The 19403-nt window shown below is 36.0% G+C and overlaps 1 protein-coding gene and 2 long non-coding RNA genes across 3 annotated transcripts; 2 read left to right on the top strand and 1 right to left on the bottom strand.

Annotated features, from left to right (window-relative positions):
- The first annotated feature begins 4807 nt into the window (after positions 1-4807).
- LOC133834873 (uncharacterized) lies at positions 4808-5477 on the top strand. Its single transcript, XR_009893490.1, has 2 exons — positions 4808-5012; positions 5081-5477. It is a non-coding gene; the product is annotated as an uncharacterized LOC133834873 (long non-coding RNA).
- A 9898-nt stretch (positions 5478-15375) lies between these two features.
- On the top strand, positions 15376-16089 carry LOC133850494 (uncharacterized). Its single transcript, XR_009895639.1, has 2 exons — positions 15376-15634; positions 15696-16089. It is a non-coding gene; the product is annotated as an uncharacterized LOC133850494 (long non-coding RNA).
- Positions 16090-16526: 437 nt separating this feature from the next.
- Positions 16527-17192, bottom strand: LOC133847701 (protein CDV3 homolog). The gene has a single exon (XM_062282884.1). The coding sequence runs from the start codon at positions 17190-17192 to the stop codon at positions 16527-16529; it is 666 nt and encodes a 221-aa protein (XP_062138868.1).
- Positions 17193-19403: the final 2211 nt, after the last annotated feature.

Here is a 19403-nt window from a genome sequence, read left to right as displayed (position 1 = left end):
TGGAAAATTGGAAAAAAATTGTTTCAGTTTTTGTTTCAATTCTTCATTAACTTATCGAATTTTATTGGTCACGTACAATTCAAATTAATTAATTAGCTCTTTGTCTTCGATTGAATTTGTGCTTTATAATTGCATTCAAGGTGAATTTAAATTTTGCTTACTCTTTGGTACTCGAGTATTTGAGCATTTGAATACATCGACCAAGAGAATAGTTGAATTTATTTATTCAGTTTGTGTAGCAATACGTATTATATAGCCTTTTTCATGAGCAAGGTTTTTCTCTGTGAACATTGACGTAAGATTCGCTGTAAAGGTATTTTACTGGAATACAATGTTTTTAGATGCAAGTGTGTCTCATTGTCCGTAAAAGTCCTTTTGGCCGAGTTTGATGTTGTTGTTTATTTGAAAAGGAAACCTTTGGTAGTTGAAATAGCCCATTCTCAAGATAGATATGTTACAAGAATAAGTAGTGGAAGCCAATATATTTACCCTTACTTATGTCTCCCAAAAGAAAGTCATCAGAAATAACTATATAAAATAAAAAAATGCCACTTGAACATAGTTTTGAGTCCAACCGAAATCAGCAACATGATAGTACGGCTGCAAATATCTGTATTATTTGCGGGGAAATCATGTTGAATACACAGCCGGTTGCTGTTACAAATTGTCACCACGTATTCCATAAAAGTTGTTTGGAAACGCGAGTGCAAGTCCATAAAGAGTGTCCCAGCTGCTTAGTAGCAGTTCAACCAAAAGAATGGAAAGTAGTTGTTGGCAATCATTCTCCAAACTCCAAAAGTGACGATGCAAATCCAACGCAACGAGTGGTTGCAACTGGATATCGCCCGGTTACTCGATCGTTAGCACATCAGTTGGAATCTTTGAATTCACAGGCACCAAAAGGAGCCGAAGCGCTGATCCCTATTGACGCTCCATCTCACGATATTTGTCCTCCGCCTGGTAGTACTCCAGCGAATGTGAGATTACAGGCAAATCGGAATCCGAATGCACCCGCTAGAAGAGGTCGTCCAACAAGACCACGAAGATCAAATCATTCTCAAGCGCCACCCAATTTTCAGATAGATGTAGAGTCCATTGTCCGAGAAACGGTTTCTCGCGTTTTGTCCTCTATGTCAGGTTCGGGAAGTCTAGGTGCTCCAAATGGCCACGTAGCAAGTGTATAAGCCAAATTGCCAGAACTGCAAACAAAAGCAGGAAAACCGGCAAAGGGGGGCATCCAATGCAGGAAGGATGTCCCAGAAATAGGAGATAAGTTGAATTTAGAAAGTAAAACGGTTAGAATTTTAGAGCGAAAAGCCGATCCATTAACTCGTCCTGAAATACGCAATAGTTTTAAGCCTTATCATGAGAGATTAAGAGATTATTATATAGCTAGAGAGAGAATTTTTGCTGGACAGGGGAAGAAAAGTCGTCGAAACACTATTCGTCAACGAAAATATTTTAAGTTTCTTAAAAGCAAGAAAGCTATGATGGTGTCAACCATTTTCCAAAATAATGTTGACCGTCGTAGTTATGCAAGTGTTTCATTCTTAGAGTTTTCCGAACTTGGCTTGCTTGATACTGGAGCAAACATCAGTTGTCTTGGTGATTCTTTGGCTGCGTTGGATTTTTCAAATCATCCCAATTTTAAGCCAATAAAGTCGCAAGTTCGAACAGCTGATGCTAAAGTGCATTTTGAAAGTACAAATGAAATATAAAGACAAGGAAAGACAGATAGATCTTTACATTATTCCATCGATAGCTCAGAAATTAATACTAGGAATAGATTTCTGGCGAGAATTTGAACTCGCACCAGGAGTAATTAGTTCAATTTTGTCGGAAGAGATAGAACAGGATCAAGCTGATGATAGATATCCATTATCCATGCAAGAACGACAGCAATTGGAGGCAGTAAAGGAGTTATTTCCAAATTTTGAAAGACAGGGATTGGGTCGAACGGCGTTAATTAAACATAACATTGAAATTGGTGATAGTAAGCCAGTGAAGCAGCGTCACTATCCAGTGAGTCCTGCAGTTGAAAAGTTGATGTTCTCAGAAATTGATCGTATGCTTCGGCTTGGGGTAATTGAACCATCGCAAAGTGCTTGGAGCTCTCCAATGCGCATGGTTGTAAAGCCAAACAAGGTTCGATTATGCTTGGATGCTCGAAAGCTAAATGAGGCCACCCGAAAGGATGCTTATCCGTTGCAAAGCATTGAAGGTATCTTCGCTCGACTTCCAAAGGCTAATTTGATTTCTAAGCTAGATCTCAAGGATGCATATTGGCAGATAGAGCTTACCGAAGAAGCGAAACCTTTGACTGCTTTCACTGTTCCAGGTCGATCTTTATACCAATTTACCGTCATGCCTTTTGGTCTTTGCAATGCTCCTTCTACAATGTCGAGATTAATGGATGATTTAATCCCGCCCGATTTACGCCATTGCGTTTTCGGATATCTGGATGATCTCGTTATCGTTTCCGAAGATTTTTCATCTCACCTTGCTGTGTTAGTTCGCATAGCAGATCAATTTCGAAAGGCAAACCTTACGTTGAACGTTTCTAAAAGTCACTTTTGTGTCACAAAGGTTAATTACTTAGGATATGTGATAAGTAATGGGGGGAGTAGCAACCGATCCAGAGAAAATATCTTGTGTACTAAACTGGCCTACTCCCAAGAACTTGAAGCAAGTTCGAGGTTTCCTCGGAGTTTGTGGTTGGTACCGAAGATTCATTAAAGATTTTGCTGAAATTTCGTGTCCCATTACCGAAGTGTTGAAAACAAAAAAAATGCTTTAAATGGTCGTTAGAAGCCCAGGAAGCAATGGATAGGTTAAAGACATTGTTAACTACCGCTCCAGTGCTGCAAAACGCAGATTTTTCTCGAAAATTTTTCGTACATTGCGATGCCAGCGATCATGGTATTGGTGCTGTATTAGTGCAACTTTCAGATACAGGAGAGGAACGGCCACTGGCATTTATGTCAAAAAAATTGTCGAAAGCTCAAAGAAATTACAGCGTTACAGAAAGAGAGTGTCTTGCAGTAATTTTAGCCGTTGAAAAATTTAGATGCTATCTCGAACTACAACCATTCGAAGTAGTGACGGATCATTCGAGTCTCTTATGGCTAATGCGACAGCAGAATGTATCTGGCAGATTGGCTAGATGGATTCTTCGTTTACAAGCGTTTAAGTTTACCATTTCGCATCGAAAAGGCAAGGATCACGTTGTTCCAGATGCATTGTCAAGAATTAGTGAAGCAGAGATTGATAGCGTCGAATGGATAGGTCCAGAAATTGATTTAGATTCTCCAGCATTTCTTGAGGCTGAATACGTAGAACTAAAAGACTTAGTGGACGCGAATACTGAGAAATTCCCTGATATGAAGGCTGTAGATAAATATGTCTACATTCGCACTGAACACCCATCGGGAAACGCAGTCCAAGATATGGATGTTTGGAAGTTATGGGTGCCGGAGTCATTACGAGTTGCAGCTATTCGGCAAGCGCATGATTGCGTCGTATCTTCTCACGGTGGAATGCAGAAAACTATTGAACGATTACGAAGGCACTTGTATTGGCCAGGTCTATCTAAACAGGTGCGGGAATATGTGCGTGAATGTGATGTTTGCAAAGAAACGAAAGCGCCAAATATGACGTTACGACCTCCAATGGGTCAGCAAAGTATATCGTGTAGGCCTTTTCAAAAGTTATATATTGACATACTTGGTCCTTATCCACGAAGCAAGAAGGGTCATATTGGGCTGCTCATCGTCCTTGATCATTTCAGCCGATATCATTGGCTATGTCCGTTAAAAAAATTTACAACAGCAGCTGTTAACGAATTTCTTGGAAAACGAATCTTTGCAGAGTTTGGTGTTCCTGAGATCATTGTAAGTGACAATGGATCTCAATTCAAATCGAATGAATTTAAATCATTTTTAACAAAGTTTGGAATAATTCATACTTGCACTGCTTTATATTCGCCTCAAAGCAATGCTGCCGAGAGGGTTAATCGCTCTTTGCTAGCAGCTGTTCGCTCGTATCTTCGAACTGATCAGACAGAGTGGGATACAAACTTGACCCATATTTCTTCAGCTCTACGATCTTCTTTACATCAAGCGATTGGATGTTCGCCGTATAAAGCTTTATTCGGATTTAATATGATCAACCATGCTGGTGATTACAAGTTACTGAAAAAATTATCTGTATTAGAAGAGTCACCCCTGCTGAATCCAAGGGATCAGATACAATTGTTGCGAGAGGATATTAAACAAAATAGTCGTGCTGCTTATGAACGTAACGCTACGCAATACAATTTGCGAGCAAAGCCAGTTGCTTTTAAAGAAGGCCAAGAGGTGTTTAAAAGAAACTTTTATTTGAGCAATTTCTCGAACAATTTCAACAAAAAGTTAGGTTCGCAGTTTACCAAGTGTCGAATAAAGAAGAAAGTAGGTACTGCATACTATATCTTGGAAACATTGCAAGGCAAAGAAATCGGCACATATCACGCCAAGGATTTACGCAGCTAATTCCATCTAATCGTGCCTCGTAGACTCGTTAGATTATCTGGTTTTGTAATGGACCCATACAGTACATACATACATAAAAAAACAACGATAAAATTTAAAAACTTAAAATAACCCCAAAAATAAATAATACGTTAGGATTTGAATTTAAATAGTTAGGCGCGCATAGGCGTACGTAGATATGTGGGTGACAGTGGAGAGTTACAGCGTTGTGGGTGACAGATGTAAATTCACCATGTGGTGAATTTCGCTCTCACTTGGGCTGGTTAAGATCTGCACTATCAAGGTTAGATCTTTTTCACTCAAGATCTCTAAGGAAGCAGACGCTCTAGAAATTCTGTATATCCACCCAGAACATCAAAAGTATTAAGGCCTCGTGGCCAAGAAAAAAAAAATTATTAATCTTGGATAATTTTGTCCATCCCCGCCGCTTTTGCCGCAAAACGCTGGCATTAGCAGAATACTTCAAAGTGCCGTCCAGGCAAGGTAAATATTATAAAAATAGGAAAAAAATAATTAGTTGCAAAAATTTCATAAAAAATTGTTTAAATCAGGTGTCCACTTATATATACAGAGGAAAAAATAATCTTTGCTACCAGCCAACTGGCTAAGGCGACGACCGACAGCAGCAGCAGGGAGCAGACAACAAATAAATAATAAATTAAATAATTTATAAAATAATAAATGTAACAGAAATAGAAGTGTGTGCATAGCGAGTGCAGATCGCTTTCAAAAATCAAACAACATTGCGGCTGAATATCAGTTAAAATTATTAAAATACTGAAAGCCCAAAATCATATGAGCATAGTGAAAAAAAAGAGTAATTAAAAAGCATAATTAAGTTTGGTGAACAACGTGAGCAAAAGACAAAAAAAACCACTGAAGCAGTGAAATAGACCTTGTGTGTGTGTAAAAATATTAAAAGAAAAAAAAAAATTAATAAAAAAAAAACTACACTCGACAGAACATTTTTTGTTGTTTTTTTTTCTGTGCCCAATAACGTACAAAAACAAAGTGTCATAAAACAATCAAGTGCAAATCATGAATTGGTAAAATAATTTAAACTAAACGAAATTTAAACAAAACCAACAACACCAACATCGTCGAGAAGGCCTTCATCGAGGAAAATTGGGTGAGTGAGAAAGGAAAGTCGCAAGGCGTTAGCTACCACATCGTTAACACCTTTGTGTTGGCCAGTGTAGCCGCGCTGTGATTGCCGACGGCTTGCGTACTTTTCTTTTCATTTATTATTCTATCTCTTGTTATGTATTTGCCTTGATTTGCAATGACAAGTGCATCAGGTAACTCATCTGCCTAGTCCAGAATAATAAAGACGAAAATAAAGAAAAAGCAGAAATGAGTTAACTGATTGCCTTTTCATTAATATTCGTATTTTATTGCCATGTATCGCGATTGCGATTTCTTTTCAGGCGCGGAGAAAAGAAATACGAATGAATGTTTTGTCAAGTGTATTTTGCAATCGTATTTAAATGACAACAAAACAAATACAAAATATATAACAGTCAGTGAATATTAAAAAAATAAAACCACACAATAATATTAAACTGCTCAGTGAAATAAAATAATACAAAACTGTACGAATGAAGTTGTTCTAAAACCTACTTACTCTCATACATACTTACTTGCGCTACCGAATGAAGTTGTTCTAAAACCTACTTGCTCTCATACATACTTACTTGCGCTACCGAATGAAGTTGTTCTAAAACCTACTTGCTGAGAGCAAAAACCTAAAACATGCAACATGAAATATGAAAATGAAATGAACAATTAATTACAACTAAAATAAAATAGTATAAAATGTACAAAATTTTAGATACTATTTCGCATGCAGTAGCCTAAACACATTAAAAATTCTGAATATTTGAACGACTTTCTTATACATATGTACGGCCACTCATACTGATAATTATACTTGTACACATATTCTAATACTAAGTTATACTCTAGTTTATTTGGCAAATCTGGATACATTTTTGTTAAAATAACTATTCATTATTATGAATATACTACATTTCCGTTTCTTTCTGCTTGAATAATTAAATTTTATAATGATGATGAAATACTAAGTTTTCTTTTCTGATGACATGGGAGCATAAGAAGGGGTAAATAAAAAGCTGCGTTTGGGGTCTTCACTTAAAAATACATTAGAAGACTATGGCTGGGTGGGTAGCGAACAAGGAGAGTGACATCAACACCTTCGTCCTCCATTTAGGTACCCTACTTTTCTTGTGAGTTTTCTTTTCAGTTTCAAATTAGTATGTTTAATTGGCCATAGTTTACTTGGTTTTGTTTTAGGCATGTATGCCTTTTGTTGTATTCGCATGCGGATCGTTCCATGCATATTTGATGAGGGACTCTATAATAATTCACCGCAAGCATAGCGATCATCAGTGACAGCAACAACCCCCCCACATCCCGGAAGAGCTAAGGGTTCAAAGGGTCCCGCTCGGCTGGTGATGATGATCAAGGAGCCGCACACGCAAGTAGGAAAAAAAGCAGTGTGGCGGCGCGGCATGCTGCAAGTACTTCTGGCACCCAACAAGGGGCTGATATTACAAGAAATTGGAATTTGGCCCAGCAACGGTGGGACAGTTGTTACACGATTTGAGAATTTAAAGGTTAAGGAACTGCGAAATAAGAGTTTCATTCTGCAGCATATTCATGTCACATTCGCATTAATTATTATGTGTTGTTGTTATTGTGCCAGTTTACAATTTTTATTTAATTTCTTTTAATTTATTCATGTAAAAGCGTTTTATTTGCAGCCTTTGCCAACGCATAAATGCTGGGCTTCAAGCGATGCGAGTCTGTTAACTGGTTGGTGCAGTTTGTCTTTAAAAATAATCGGTCTCTGAGATGAAATTAAACATGAGTTGACGAAGAATTATGGTTTATAAACGAAATTAAAATATAATTTATTAATATTGGAATATATTTAAATTTTGTCCTCAAATGATTATGCGAAATTCGATCAAAGTGTGCAGAGCATTGCAGCTTTCATATTTATCGCATTGCATTTTTAACTATCTGTTAATAAAAGACATTTTTGCATGCATGTATTACAAGCTGCGAACAACAATAATAAAAATTCTTTTAATGTAAATGCAGACAGCGGATATAATATATATACATATGTACAAAGCTTACATACATAAATATAAATACTCACACATACACGTAGGCATATGACCGCAAAATATTTTATATGGTTTTTCGTGGACGATTCACAAAAGTATGCAACGAAAAGTGTTGGTCACATCGAGGCTCCACCATTTTGTGAATGTGTGTGTGCATATGCATGTGTGTGTGTGTGTGTGGTGCATGCAAATGAAGTTATCCTGCGGTTATTTGTGGCTGTCGTTCTGATGTCAGTCAATGACACCAGCTGGATGGAGAATGAGAGAATTCAGTACTGAGGCTGGCGGGGACATTGCTCAACACAACGATGCGTGCGCCATGTGCCCTTGTTTTTGTTATTATTGTTGTTATTATTATTATTATCCAGCAGTGAACACAGTTGCTCGGCAATTGATTAAAAATTAATTGAATTTTAAGTGGTTGCGTTGCATTTGAAGTGCAAGAAACATTTAATGCTGCAATGCCTTGAGACGGATTCTGTCTTTACATTTACCTATCTTAAAGCGAATCCGCTTACGAAGTTCCCCAATAGGTACCCTTGTATTATTTCGTATGCAAGTGTGTGTGCAAGCGTGTGTAATCTTAATTAAGTGTGGTAATTAGTTGCATTGCGTCTCCACCGCTAATACCAATTTCATACTGACCGATATTGTTACGTATAATTTGCACTATTGTGAGGGTAAGGGCTGAAAGCTGTCAAATGGGAATCTGATGTGTTTTAAATGTAGTTAAAGTTTCAATCTACCAAAAAATGAATACTTGGTATAATTTTTTATATATATTTTATATATATTTTTGCTGTATTTTAAAATAAATACCGCATTGTTTTATTTTTGCTCAAAATGGGCAACGGATATCTCACGGTCAAGCACACTCGACTATAGCTTTCTAAATTGTTTATTATCTAAACTTGCTTATGAGGAATTTACTTTACTTATGGCCCGTTTCCACAGCACCAAAAAATTAATAGCTCTATATGTATAATATTTTATGGAGGTGAAACTGAAACGAAGCTCACCATATCAAAAATTGATAATAAAAATGCGTGCGAAGCTATGCAAATCATTTCAGTGATTTTTAGAAACCATTTTGTATACATTTTTTTTTTGACGATTTTGATTTCATATTTATTAATAATTTGGTGGTAAAATTTTGTTGACATTCTGGGCAGCTGTTTTGCATCAGAGCGGACATACTAAGAAAGTGACCGTTGCCCATTTGTTTCTATTTGTGGCTATGACAATACAAGATTTGATCAAATGTGAAAAAAGCGAGTGGCTGAGGAAACGGATCACTAACCGAATAAAGGTAAAGCATGGCCACAGACAAAATGCATTAATCAAACACTTACTTGTCAAATAGCTGCCTTACCTTCACAATAATAAAGAAAGCAATCTGTGGAATTCAAGATTGGAATATTTAAAAGCTGTGAATGTTAAGAAAAAGTCCTTCATTTTTATTTACAATGTACAAAAAATTCTGTTTTCTATTGTGACTACAACTTACTAATAATCTTTCATTTTAAAATTATAAAAACTTTAATTTTTGATTTATGATTTGGCTTATAAAAAATTTAGATATTAAATTTTGAATGCAACACATGTTGTTTAAATCGATAGTTTATTCATAATACTAGAATATATCAAAGTTTACAATCACAAGAGTATTCAGTTTGTGGCACGATTTAAATGGTTATTTATTTCCCGGTTTTTATTCCTACTTTCTTACAGTGGCTGACGTGATAATCCACACTTCCACTACGTGAGTAATGATGTTCAGCTGCTGGGCAAAAACGGTTCAGCAATTCATTTTTTCACCTAAGCATTTTTACATTGTCAGGGACGACGACACGCCTGTCGATGACAGCTTGAATAATAATTTCAAAATTATATACTAAAACGAACGTGGAATATTTGAACAGACAGTAAATTTGTTGAAAGTTTTGATTTTGAACTACATGTAAATAGTTTTTCTTTTGCTACAATTCGCATATGAATTGTGATTTTATTTCTGCATTATTAGTTTTTCACAACTAAATTAAATAAATAAAAATATACATATAATTTTAAATTAAATCGAAAATTTAGCCTTCTGCAATTAAGCAAAACAATGACGTAAACACATGTTATATAATTATAAGAAATCAGCAGGCGATACAAGCAATAAAATGCAAATAAAATGTATATAATTGCCAAATATTACAAATTGTGTATTTGGCAAAAGGCGATTGTATAATAAATGTTTAAAATGCAATATCAACAACGATGGCAACACAAATACCGACACGATGCACACACATTCGGGGCAATAATGGTTATAAAAACTGTAAGCGACATGTATGTAAAATTCAGCGCCAACCAATAACCGAACATCCCAAAAAAGGAGAACGAATATTCAAATACTCTTACATTTAAGTTAAATTTTTCGTACTTAGCCCACTTTAGTTCAATTTTTATACGGATAAAGTTGGCATATTCGAATTGTTTATGCTTATCATTTTTATTTTTATATGTATATATTTCCAACCATGTGTATAAGCGTCATCTATCTTCCTAGAGTATTGAGCGATTGCTGTGTAAGTAAAGAGCGGAACCGCAACAATTTACAATAATTTACATACAATTTTTAAAGCCGACATCCGACGCGACGAACAATTCTGACAATTAACTCTCAAATGAATCCTGGCTGGTAGAGAGGCCAATATCTGGGGTGGAATGTGACCGCAACTTTAACTTGAACATGTATACACACATACGTACAGATGGCCATACATGCATAAGTTAAAGAGTCATTAAAATATATTTTTTACAAAAAAGTTAGTTTGTAGCAAAAGACATGCAATTAAAACTATTGCTCGTCATAACTAAAAATACAAACAAAGGATATCAATTCTTATGGAATATTCTCCTTAACAATGATCAATACAAAAATGACATTATTTAGAGCTAGACATAGATGTAAAATCATTAATGACAATATTTAATACATAATTACTGAAATTAAACAACCCTTTGCGAAATACTTTGCCTGCAGGGTATTGTAAGAATACTGAATAATCAACTGCCCAACAACTCAACTAGTTTAGCAAACTATAAAACAAACAATGTGTAAAATATTTCCATGTGAACTTTCCATGTTTGCTAACTTGCTAACTATAACTGCAGAATATTCTAGTTTTAAAATATTTGTACCATAAAATATTAGAAATTTAATAACCTTCGTTGACTATAATTGTTGGAAAAATAGTACAATTATTTTGCAAAATTCATTATATTAAAAAAAGTATATATCATAAGGGCATTATTTCGTTACAAATATCATAAAATAGCATATACAAAAATAACATTACTATTTGTTTTCGGTTATTTTTACATACAATCTCTTAATGAAAAGCTGCCCTTCAAATAGTAAATTAGTTGAAAAGTTTTCATGAAACTCTGTCGTACTGCATGCCGGATTTTGTTGCTATGGCATCTGTCCACGTAATCAGTGGCAGTGAGAGAGATTTTGGACTATCCTCCAGCAGTGCGCTGGGACATGTGCTTTCTTTGAACTGAACTGAGCTGTCTCTCGTCCAGAATACCGCATGCAGCCTAGGGCCAAGGCATGCCCACTTAAGTATGCAACACAAAATTTAGGTTCGCATCATGCATACGTAAAGACAAAGCCAAATAGCTACTGACAACGTGTCTGTGTTGCTGCCGCCTTCGTATTTACTTAGACAAAACGTGCGTAAAGTTTTAATTACAAACTTTTAGTTGTACTCCGTTTTTCGTTATGGAATTTAGTAGTTCTTCTTCTTGTTATTGATGTTGTTATTGTTGCAACAAGAATGTTGTGAGGCATGCATTTTATGACACTTTGAAGACAAATTGCCTTAGAAATGCAATTTATAAGGTGAACAAGTTGTTGTTTTTATTAATTAATTAGTAATTAGTCGAATATATTTTAAAGCGAAAATCGATTTGGAATGTAAACGAAATGAAGCCAATAGCAAATTTAATGTTTGATTGATATTTGTTGTTTGGCAACCTTGAAAACCTTTTTGTATAATTGCCAGGCATCGAAGTAAAAATCAATTTCATCAATTGAATGCAGCATCAATGAGAAAGTGCACTTCACGAAAGTGATGGAGGCCTTGCCTGCCAAATAAATATTTACGTGTTTTTATTTGCTAAGCAGGGCAAAAGTTCAATAATAAATAACAGAAGCTAATTTCTAAATTACATTTTGATGCAAATTAAAGCAAAAGTTGGTTTGTTCTTTATTCTTTTGGCGCTGCTTTTTCATCGCGTGCTGGTTTTATATTTCATTGTATAGTTGCAGGCGCTCGAACGTTAAAATTGGATGCCAAGCTGAGAACTTTAAAATATCAACAGAGCCAAATGTGTTGTGACTGTGCTGTTTAAATCTTACGTGCCTCCAGTTATTGTTTACATACAAACATACAAGTATATTGCCGAAGGCACCGGGAAATATGGAAAGTTCAATGTCCCCATTCGCAGGGACCGTGCAGCGGAAGTTTTGCGATAAATATTTTAGCTGTTGTTTTTGCTATTTTGATATGAACTCGAAACAGTGACGAAGCAGCAAACAAAAATATTGTGTGGACAACGCAAACTCTTATTTCGAGTGCAAAATAGAGTGGTATAATGACCAGATATATGGCAGACAAAAGATTGCTTGCGTTCCATTGAGGGAATAGCATCAATCAGTCAATTCAATGCATACATCATCATTGTTGAGGAATTAGTGCGAATCAAGAACTCTAACATTCCTTCATTCTCTGAGTCTCTATCTATCGATCTCTCTCCATCGTTGAGCAGTGATGATTGTGTTGAAATCCGTTCAGTTCCGTTCAATTCATCGCTGCCGACGTCGAGGGAGCATAACTTATGCCCATTGTAGTTGTAATGCAGCGAATGTTTTATTGAAATGCACAACAAGTCAGCCAAGCATCGAGCTAGGCAACTAGACAACTAGGCAGCCAGCCAACAATCACTCATCGAATCAGTTAGTCCATTCGTCCGTCTGTTTGTTCGTCAGTCAGTCAATCAGTCTGTCAGTTTATCAGTCTGTCCGTCAGCAATTGAGCAATCAAAAGCATAAAACCCCAAAAGAGAAAAGCGTCAAGAAGACGACATGAAGCTGCTGATGCTGATTTATAAAACGCTGCATGCAATTATACGCTCAAATGGAGTTTGTCTATTGCCAATCGTCTATTGTGAATGAGTTGCTCAGTATGAGAGATGTGTGTGCATGTGTGTGAGTGTGGCTCTATGGGATACTCATAAGGCTTATGTAGAAGTGTGTAAAAGGGACAGAGTCTTCTAATGGATTTGGGATTATATTTGTGTAAGCTCTTCGATTTGCGCGTTTTTTTTTGTCTTGGACAATACATGCTAATTATGCAATAATATCAGATTTATATAATAAAAAAGAATAAGATTGCATTTAAATCACTCTCTCTATAGGAAATCCAATTAATGTAGCTAAGCAGAAATGGATTATACAATAATATCAGATTTAAGGTTTTCGATTTGCGCTTTTTTGCTGTAGACAATACATGCTAATTATAGAATAATATCAGGTTTAAAAAATAAATAGAATAGTGGTTTCTGATAACACTTAAATCACTCTACGCTCTCTATAGAAAATCCAATTATAATAAAGAATTTAATGAGACACGAATAGCGCTATAAACTGGTTCTATTATATTAATATCCAGAAACTTAGAAAACCCCCTTGATATATGGGATGACAATCAAATAACTAACACTGCAGTGCACTGGTCCGATTCACATTCTTGTCTTTTGCCATTATGCACAATCTTTAAATTTTATTGGAAGCTCAGACAAGAATCCTTTAGACATTCCTTCACGCTCCCTATGCTCGATATCCGACGGACAACTCACAAAATGTTGAGGTAATCAACTCAATTAGTTTGTGGCATGAGGCGCCACACAACACACTCACACACACACACATACATACATAGAAGCACACACAATATACACAGAAACTGAGCAGAGGAGACAAACAACAATACAAAACTCAATTAGATGCCATAACTAAATAATCACAAACACATTTAAACAAACAACCAAAGCGACAAGAGCAACACCCTCAGATCCTAGGCGACAACGACGACAACGAGCAAGAGAGCGACGACGATAAGGCTTTTGCTTTTGCTTTTGCTTTTGCTGTTGCTGTGTAAGCAGAAAAACCAGGTCAACAACAACGACAACAAGAAGAATAATTTTGTGAAACAATGACAACTGCTGTGTGGAAAATTGCTTAAAATGTACAGAAGCCAGACCAAGGAGCTGCTCTGCTCTGCTCCAGAAGCAGAAGCTGAAGTACGAGCAGCCGTCGTAGTTGCAGTTGTAGCTGGGAGCAGCATTCCAACATGTGACGCACGTGACAAAACTTGTCAAATGACTTTACTTCCCTTTGACTGTGAATCCGGTTTGAAGTAAACAACGGCGCAAGTCAAGTGGGTGGTGGCAAACTGGGAAACTGGGAGACTGAGAAAATATACCCAGACTCAAACTCAGAAGCAGCTCGAGAAATAGTAGCATATTTCTATTATGAAATGCACAGCCAAGTAAAGTGGTTCAGGCTCTTGTGTTTTGTCTTCACTTGCGGACTAAAACAATCAAAAAAAAAAAAAAAGAAAGATTGAGAAAAGTAAATGTGAGTGGGGAAATATGGAAGGAACAGAGTTTAGTCGAAAAAGTGGTTCCACTTGTTGCGCCCTCAGAGTCTCAGACATGGACGTGGACGTGGACATGTAGATAGATACGGACCGCCTTAAGGGAAACTGGCAAACGACACTGGAAATATTTCAGAAGTGCAGTCAAGTGTATTTCTATTTGATTCGCTGCCAGGCAGCAGACGCATGACTACACAGATTTCAGCTTCTGCAATGTGAACGCTGATTTCTCAAAAGTTTAACAGAGCACAAATGCTAATGGTTAGCCCTAGGGAGTACGCCCAGTATGCAGAGCGTCCTTTGGAGTAAGCGAGGAAATCGCTTAGCCAATTGCAGGAAGAACAAACATTGTAGATAAATATGACGTTTAAAGCATTATTCAAAAGTGTAATTTACTTATGCATTCTGAACGTTCACCTTTTTGTTTAGTCATACATAAATATTGTTGACTGTGCAAAAGTTAAAGTTATTTTGACTAATCGTTTCTAAACTGTTTCGTTTCAAATAAACAATCCAAATTTTAGTATAAACGATTTTAAATTCTTTTCTTTACATAAAACATTTTTTTTTAATAATTTAATTCATTAATTTAGTATTTTATTTATTTAGTTTATCTTATATAGGAATGTCAAATTAACATTTATTTAATTTGGTTTTAATTTCACAAGTTTGAAATCAAAACAAGGGCTTTGTATTTGAATATTAATTAAATTCAATCTTTTTGGTACACGGCATGGATTTCACAATCAAACTTATTGACTTATTAAGTTTTACGACTCTATGAAGACTTTTCTCTATATAATATTATATGACGACTTTACTCTAACAACTATATGTGACGACTGACTTTTTCTGTCTAATCATTTCTATATTTTTTTAAGATACTAAATTATCAATAAACTGTCATTGGCAGAGGAATGCAGAATTGCACCAACTGATGCAAAAGTTGATACTTATTGGTAATCAAATGTGCCTTAGTCTTATCTTATATTATATTAGCTTTCTTTTATTATATTTTTTCTTTATTTGCTTATTTAGTTTCTTTAATTTCCATTGGATTTTCAAATTTTTTGAAGTAGACTCTGATTCAAAATTCCTCAATCAAAATTTTAGTGAGTCTGAAACTTTTTACATTTGTCTCATTCTCGTCTGGGCTCTCGCACAATAAACATCTTTTGGAAGTAACCAAAAACAATTGAATTTTTTGCTTACCTAGCTCCGTAAACAGGCTAAAGTAAGTATTTTATGATACAGTTGAACCAATGATAGAATTTTGCTAAAATTTATATTTCTAGTAAATCAGCTAGAAAATGTGTAATCCGTGCTTGCGATCAATGCCTGGCACCTGTTGTGGACCAACTGGTGGACTAGGACCTTGCGGTTTCTGCGGACCGTATAATGGACAGTGGTTCAAAGCCATAAATCACTGCTGCGGTCCATGTGGACCATATGGCTGCTGTTCCTGCTATGGACCCTACGGTGGACACTGCTAGCCTGCTTAGAAGGTGCGTAGGTTACAGCAAAACTGATCCCTAAATATGGTACTGACAACTGGACGAAATTGGAGGATAACTGGAATATAATTCCGCAATCTAAATGGAATTCGTAATAGCCAAAAGTCGTGTTGTCCCATTTAAATTTTGATGTGAATTTGCTATCTTAAAAATAAAACGGCAAGAAATACTAAAATGATTCTATTTCTAGTAATTTGTAATTTTTGCTGAAATTAGGTTTTATTCAATTTATTGAAGTCCTGATTATCAATAAAATTTAAATAAATCGTTAACGTTAAAACTAAATTTTTTGTAAATTTATTTTTTGTGATGAAAACACAAACAAAATCTGATGACTCAATGCTCGTGTTTTATTAGCAATTTGTGTGAAAACCATCTGAAAAATATGCCTAGTGAGTTTCGGCACAAGTCCACGGGGTGTACTTAGGGCTAAACCGATTTGATTGTAAATATTTGGCTCGTTTACAGCTAATGATACTTCGGGGAATCAAGTGAGATGCAGGATGTAGAGATTTCCCCCCCATAAACAACTGCGCTTACAGCGTTTAACAGTGACTCAATCTTTAATCGTGGCAAATTTAAACTAGAATAATTGACAAATAAATGTAAAAGCTACTTGGCACGTTTCGAAATGTGAGAGGGAGAAAGTGAGGGAAAATATTCGACATTATTTATGTCCGGAGCCTGGCCCTTGGACAGTTTTACTGCTGCACTTGGAGTTGTGGGCTTTTTGGGACGCACCTTCATATCGATTTGACTCGCACGTAAAGCTGGCGGCACATAGACTGATTTTTTGACCATTATATCGGGTTGTGCTGCAATTAGTGGATGTGATTTCCTTTCTACGGATTCAACAATTGTCGTGCCGCAGCTTGAGATCTCATTGGGCTCAACTCTTAGCCAAGGACATGCAGTTTTTCCCGAATCCTCCGTACTCGACCCGACGCCTAACCCATCGCCACCAGTGTCTTGATACTGAGAGTGTTCGTTGCTCACCTTTACATCCTCAGTGGTTACCGGAGCTGTGGGGCTTAAGAGCAGCTTAGAATTGCGTGTTAGATTTGGAAATGGCTGATCATGGTCCTCTGTGAAGTCGCACCATTCGTCCTCTTCATCAACAGCGTCGTTGGGGAATCGAATGCCAAACTCGAGGGAAGCACGTGTAGAGTTCATTGCCTCCAGCGGCAGCTTCTCGTTGTTGTCCATTTCCGGCGGCACTTTTGCAGTCTCTTCCAGAGTGCGGTATAGCACATCGGTTGCCAAGAGGTTTGTTTTCATTGCGGACCTCTTGCGGTCCTTTTTTGCAAAAAAATCATCTAAACTCGACATTTGTGTATCTTTTTATTTTTTATTGGTTTATGAAAATCACGAATTTCGTTCTGTGCTTTTAGAAACCTTAAATTTTTTGATACTGACACATTGGGGCGTCAATCTACCTAAATGAGAATTGATTTTGACAGCGCTTGACTTTGACAAGTTCAATTTTAATTTGAGCAAGCTTGCTTACATTCGAGCAGTTTATATTTTGAAATTAAATAATTTTAATTCCTTTGGTTTTTTGTAGTTTTGCATTATATTATAACCACAGCATACGTCTTTTATAGTTTTGTGGTTTGGACATTATCTAATGATTTTATTTTTGCAACAATAAAAATTGTTTTTTTTATGTTTGAATATTTATTTGGCCAAATTAAGAACAAAATTAATATATTTTGCTCAACCTAGTTAAACATATATCGACTAATGCTGATAGCATACTAAACACACACAAATTCACTTTAAACTTTAATTCTATTTCATCATTTATCGTCTACAATAGAATTTTACATTTTAAATCAAAAAGGAAAACCACAGTCGAGTGTGTTCGATTGTAATATATAAACCATATTAATACATTGCAAAAAAAAAAAAAATATATAAAATATAACGATGGCTATATATATTGCATACCATAAAATATGTCAAAATATTTAAGACCAGTTATTCCTTAATAATAATAAAACTTAGTAACTTCTGACAAAAAATAATTATAGTATTTATGATTCCTGAGAATTTGATGGCGATAGAATAAAAATTGTAGAATTTAAGAAATACTTATTAATAGCAAATTACGCCTACGGCAATCGGGGTTTAGTGTTTTAACAGCTTTGGTTAAGAATCTGGAATATTTTTACCTATTTGGTATAAAAAATATGACCCTCAGTATATTTTAGTATTATTTAAAATATAACTGTAGCTTTCTTAGTTGTTTCATTTAATATTCTACTATATAAATATATACATTATGTATTGATTATGACAACCATGGTAATAAATTACTTATGCGATGCGGAACATTTTATTCTGATTTGGAACAATTGAACTTTCATGGTATCAAATCATAATTATTTAGACAATAAGTACTAGTTTAATTGATTAACAAAGAAAACCAAAAAGAGACGACTACTAATAAATATACATTTTATGAATTGAATAATTCTTTTATAATCGTATGTATACTTGAATTTCCATTGAAAACTTGGGAGCAACTGTGTGTGTGTACTTGTCATTTTGATGTACATGGATAGAAACTCTGAAAACTGAGTACAAAATGCAAGTCCTTGATATCCCGGTTTTTCCAGGCTGCTAAAGTTTCTTTTTAAATTGTATAGTTATTATTCTATGAAAATCTCTTAATCTGACCCACATTATGGCTCTCTCAATCTGTTCTTGTTGCCAACTAGTTTCTGAATTTGTTTGCTGCACTCGCCCACACACTCACATGGATTATATAAACCACGCCCTTTGGGCACGCCTACTTGTAGTTGTAGATCCGCCTACGCATAACCAGCTTGTGCTCAAAAGCCGTAATAACATAATAATTTTTCTGCAAACATATTTTTCCGTGTTTTCTCTCTTTATGTGTGCGAGTGTGTGTTTTTTTTTTTTATACATATGCCACTAATTAGAATTACGAGCGCGTAATTTACCCCATCTCCTCTCTCTCTCTCTCTCTCGTCATAGTTACAGATATAGTCATCGGCACTGGCCTCGCCCCATTCCACCATCCCACTCTTACGTCTTGCGTTGACCCCGCCGCGGCGGTAGCTGGCAACCGTAGAACTTTTGAAGTGGCAAAAACACCTTTTTATGCCACTATGTCGCATATGTTCATTATGTTTGCTGCCGACAAGGTCCTCGAAGCCTCATCGTGCACTCGTCTGCTTGAGTAATTAGCAGCACCGGAACCCGCTATCCAATGCAACGCCACGCAACGCAATGCAATGCAATCCAAGTAACGCTCCTTGTTGTCCTTGTCGTCCTTGTTGTTGGCGGCACTGCATTCCATTTGTGTGCAACTGTGCGCGAAGCTCTTTATGCAATGACTACGACTGCGATGATGATGACGACGACGACGATGGCGACCACAACGATGATACTATTATATACGCTACTCGTATAACAAATGTGTGCTCGCCAAACAACAAAATCCGCATCAAGATCAACATC

This window comes from Drosophila sulfurigaster, chromosome 2L (genome assembly GCF_023558435.1).
Source record: "Drosophila sulfurigaster albostrigata strain 15112-1811.04 chromosome 2L, ASM2355843v2, whole genome shotgun sequence".
NCBI classification, from domain to species: Eukaryota; Metazoa; Arthropoda; class Insecta; order Diptera; family Drosophilidae; genus Drosophila; species Drosophila sulfurigaster.
Note: the sequence above shows the minus strand (reverse complement) of the source record. Positions and strands in the feature narration are given on the sequence as shown.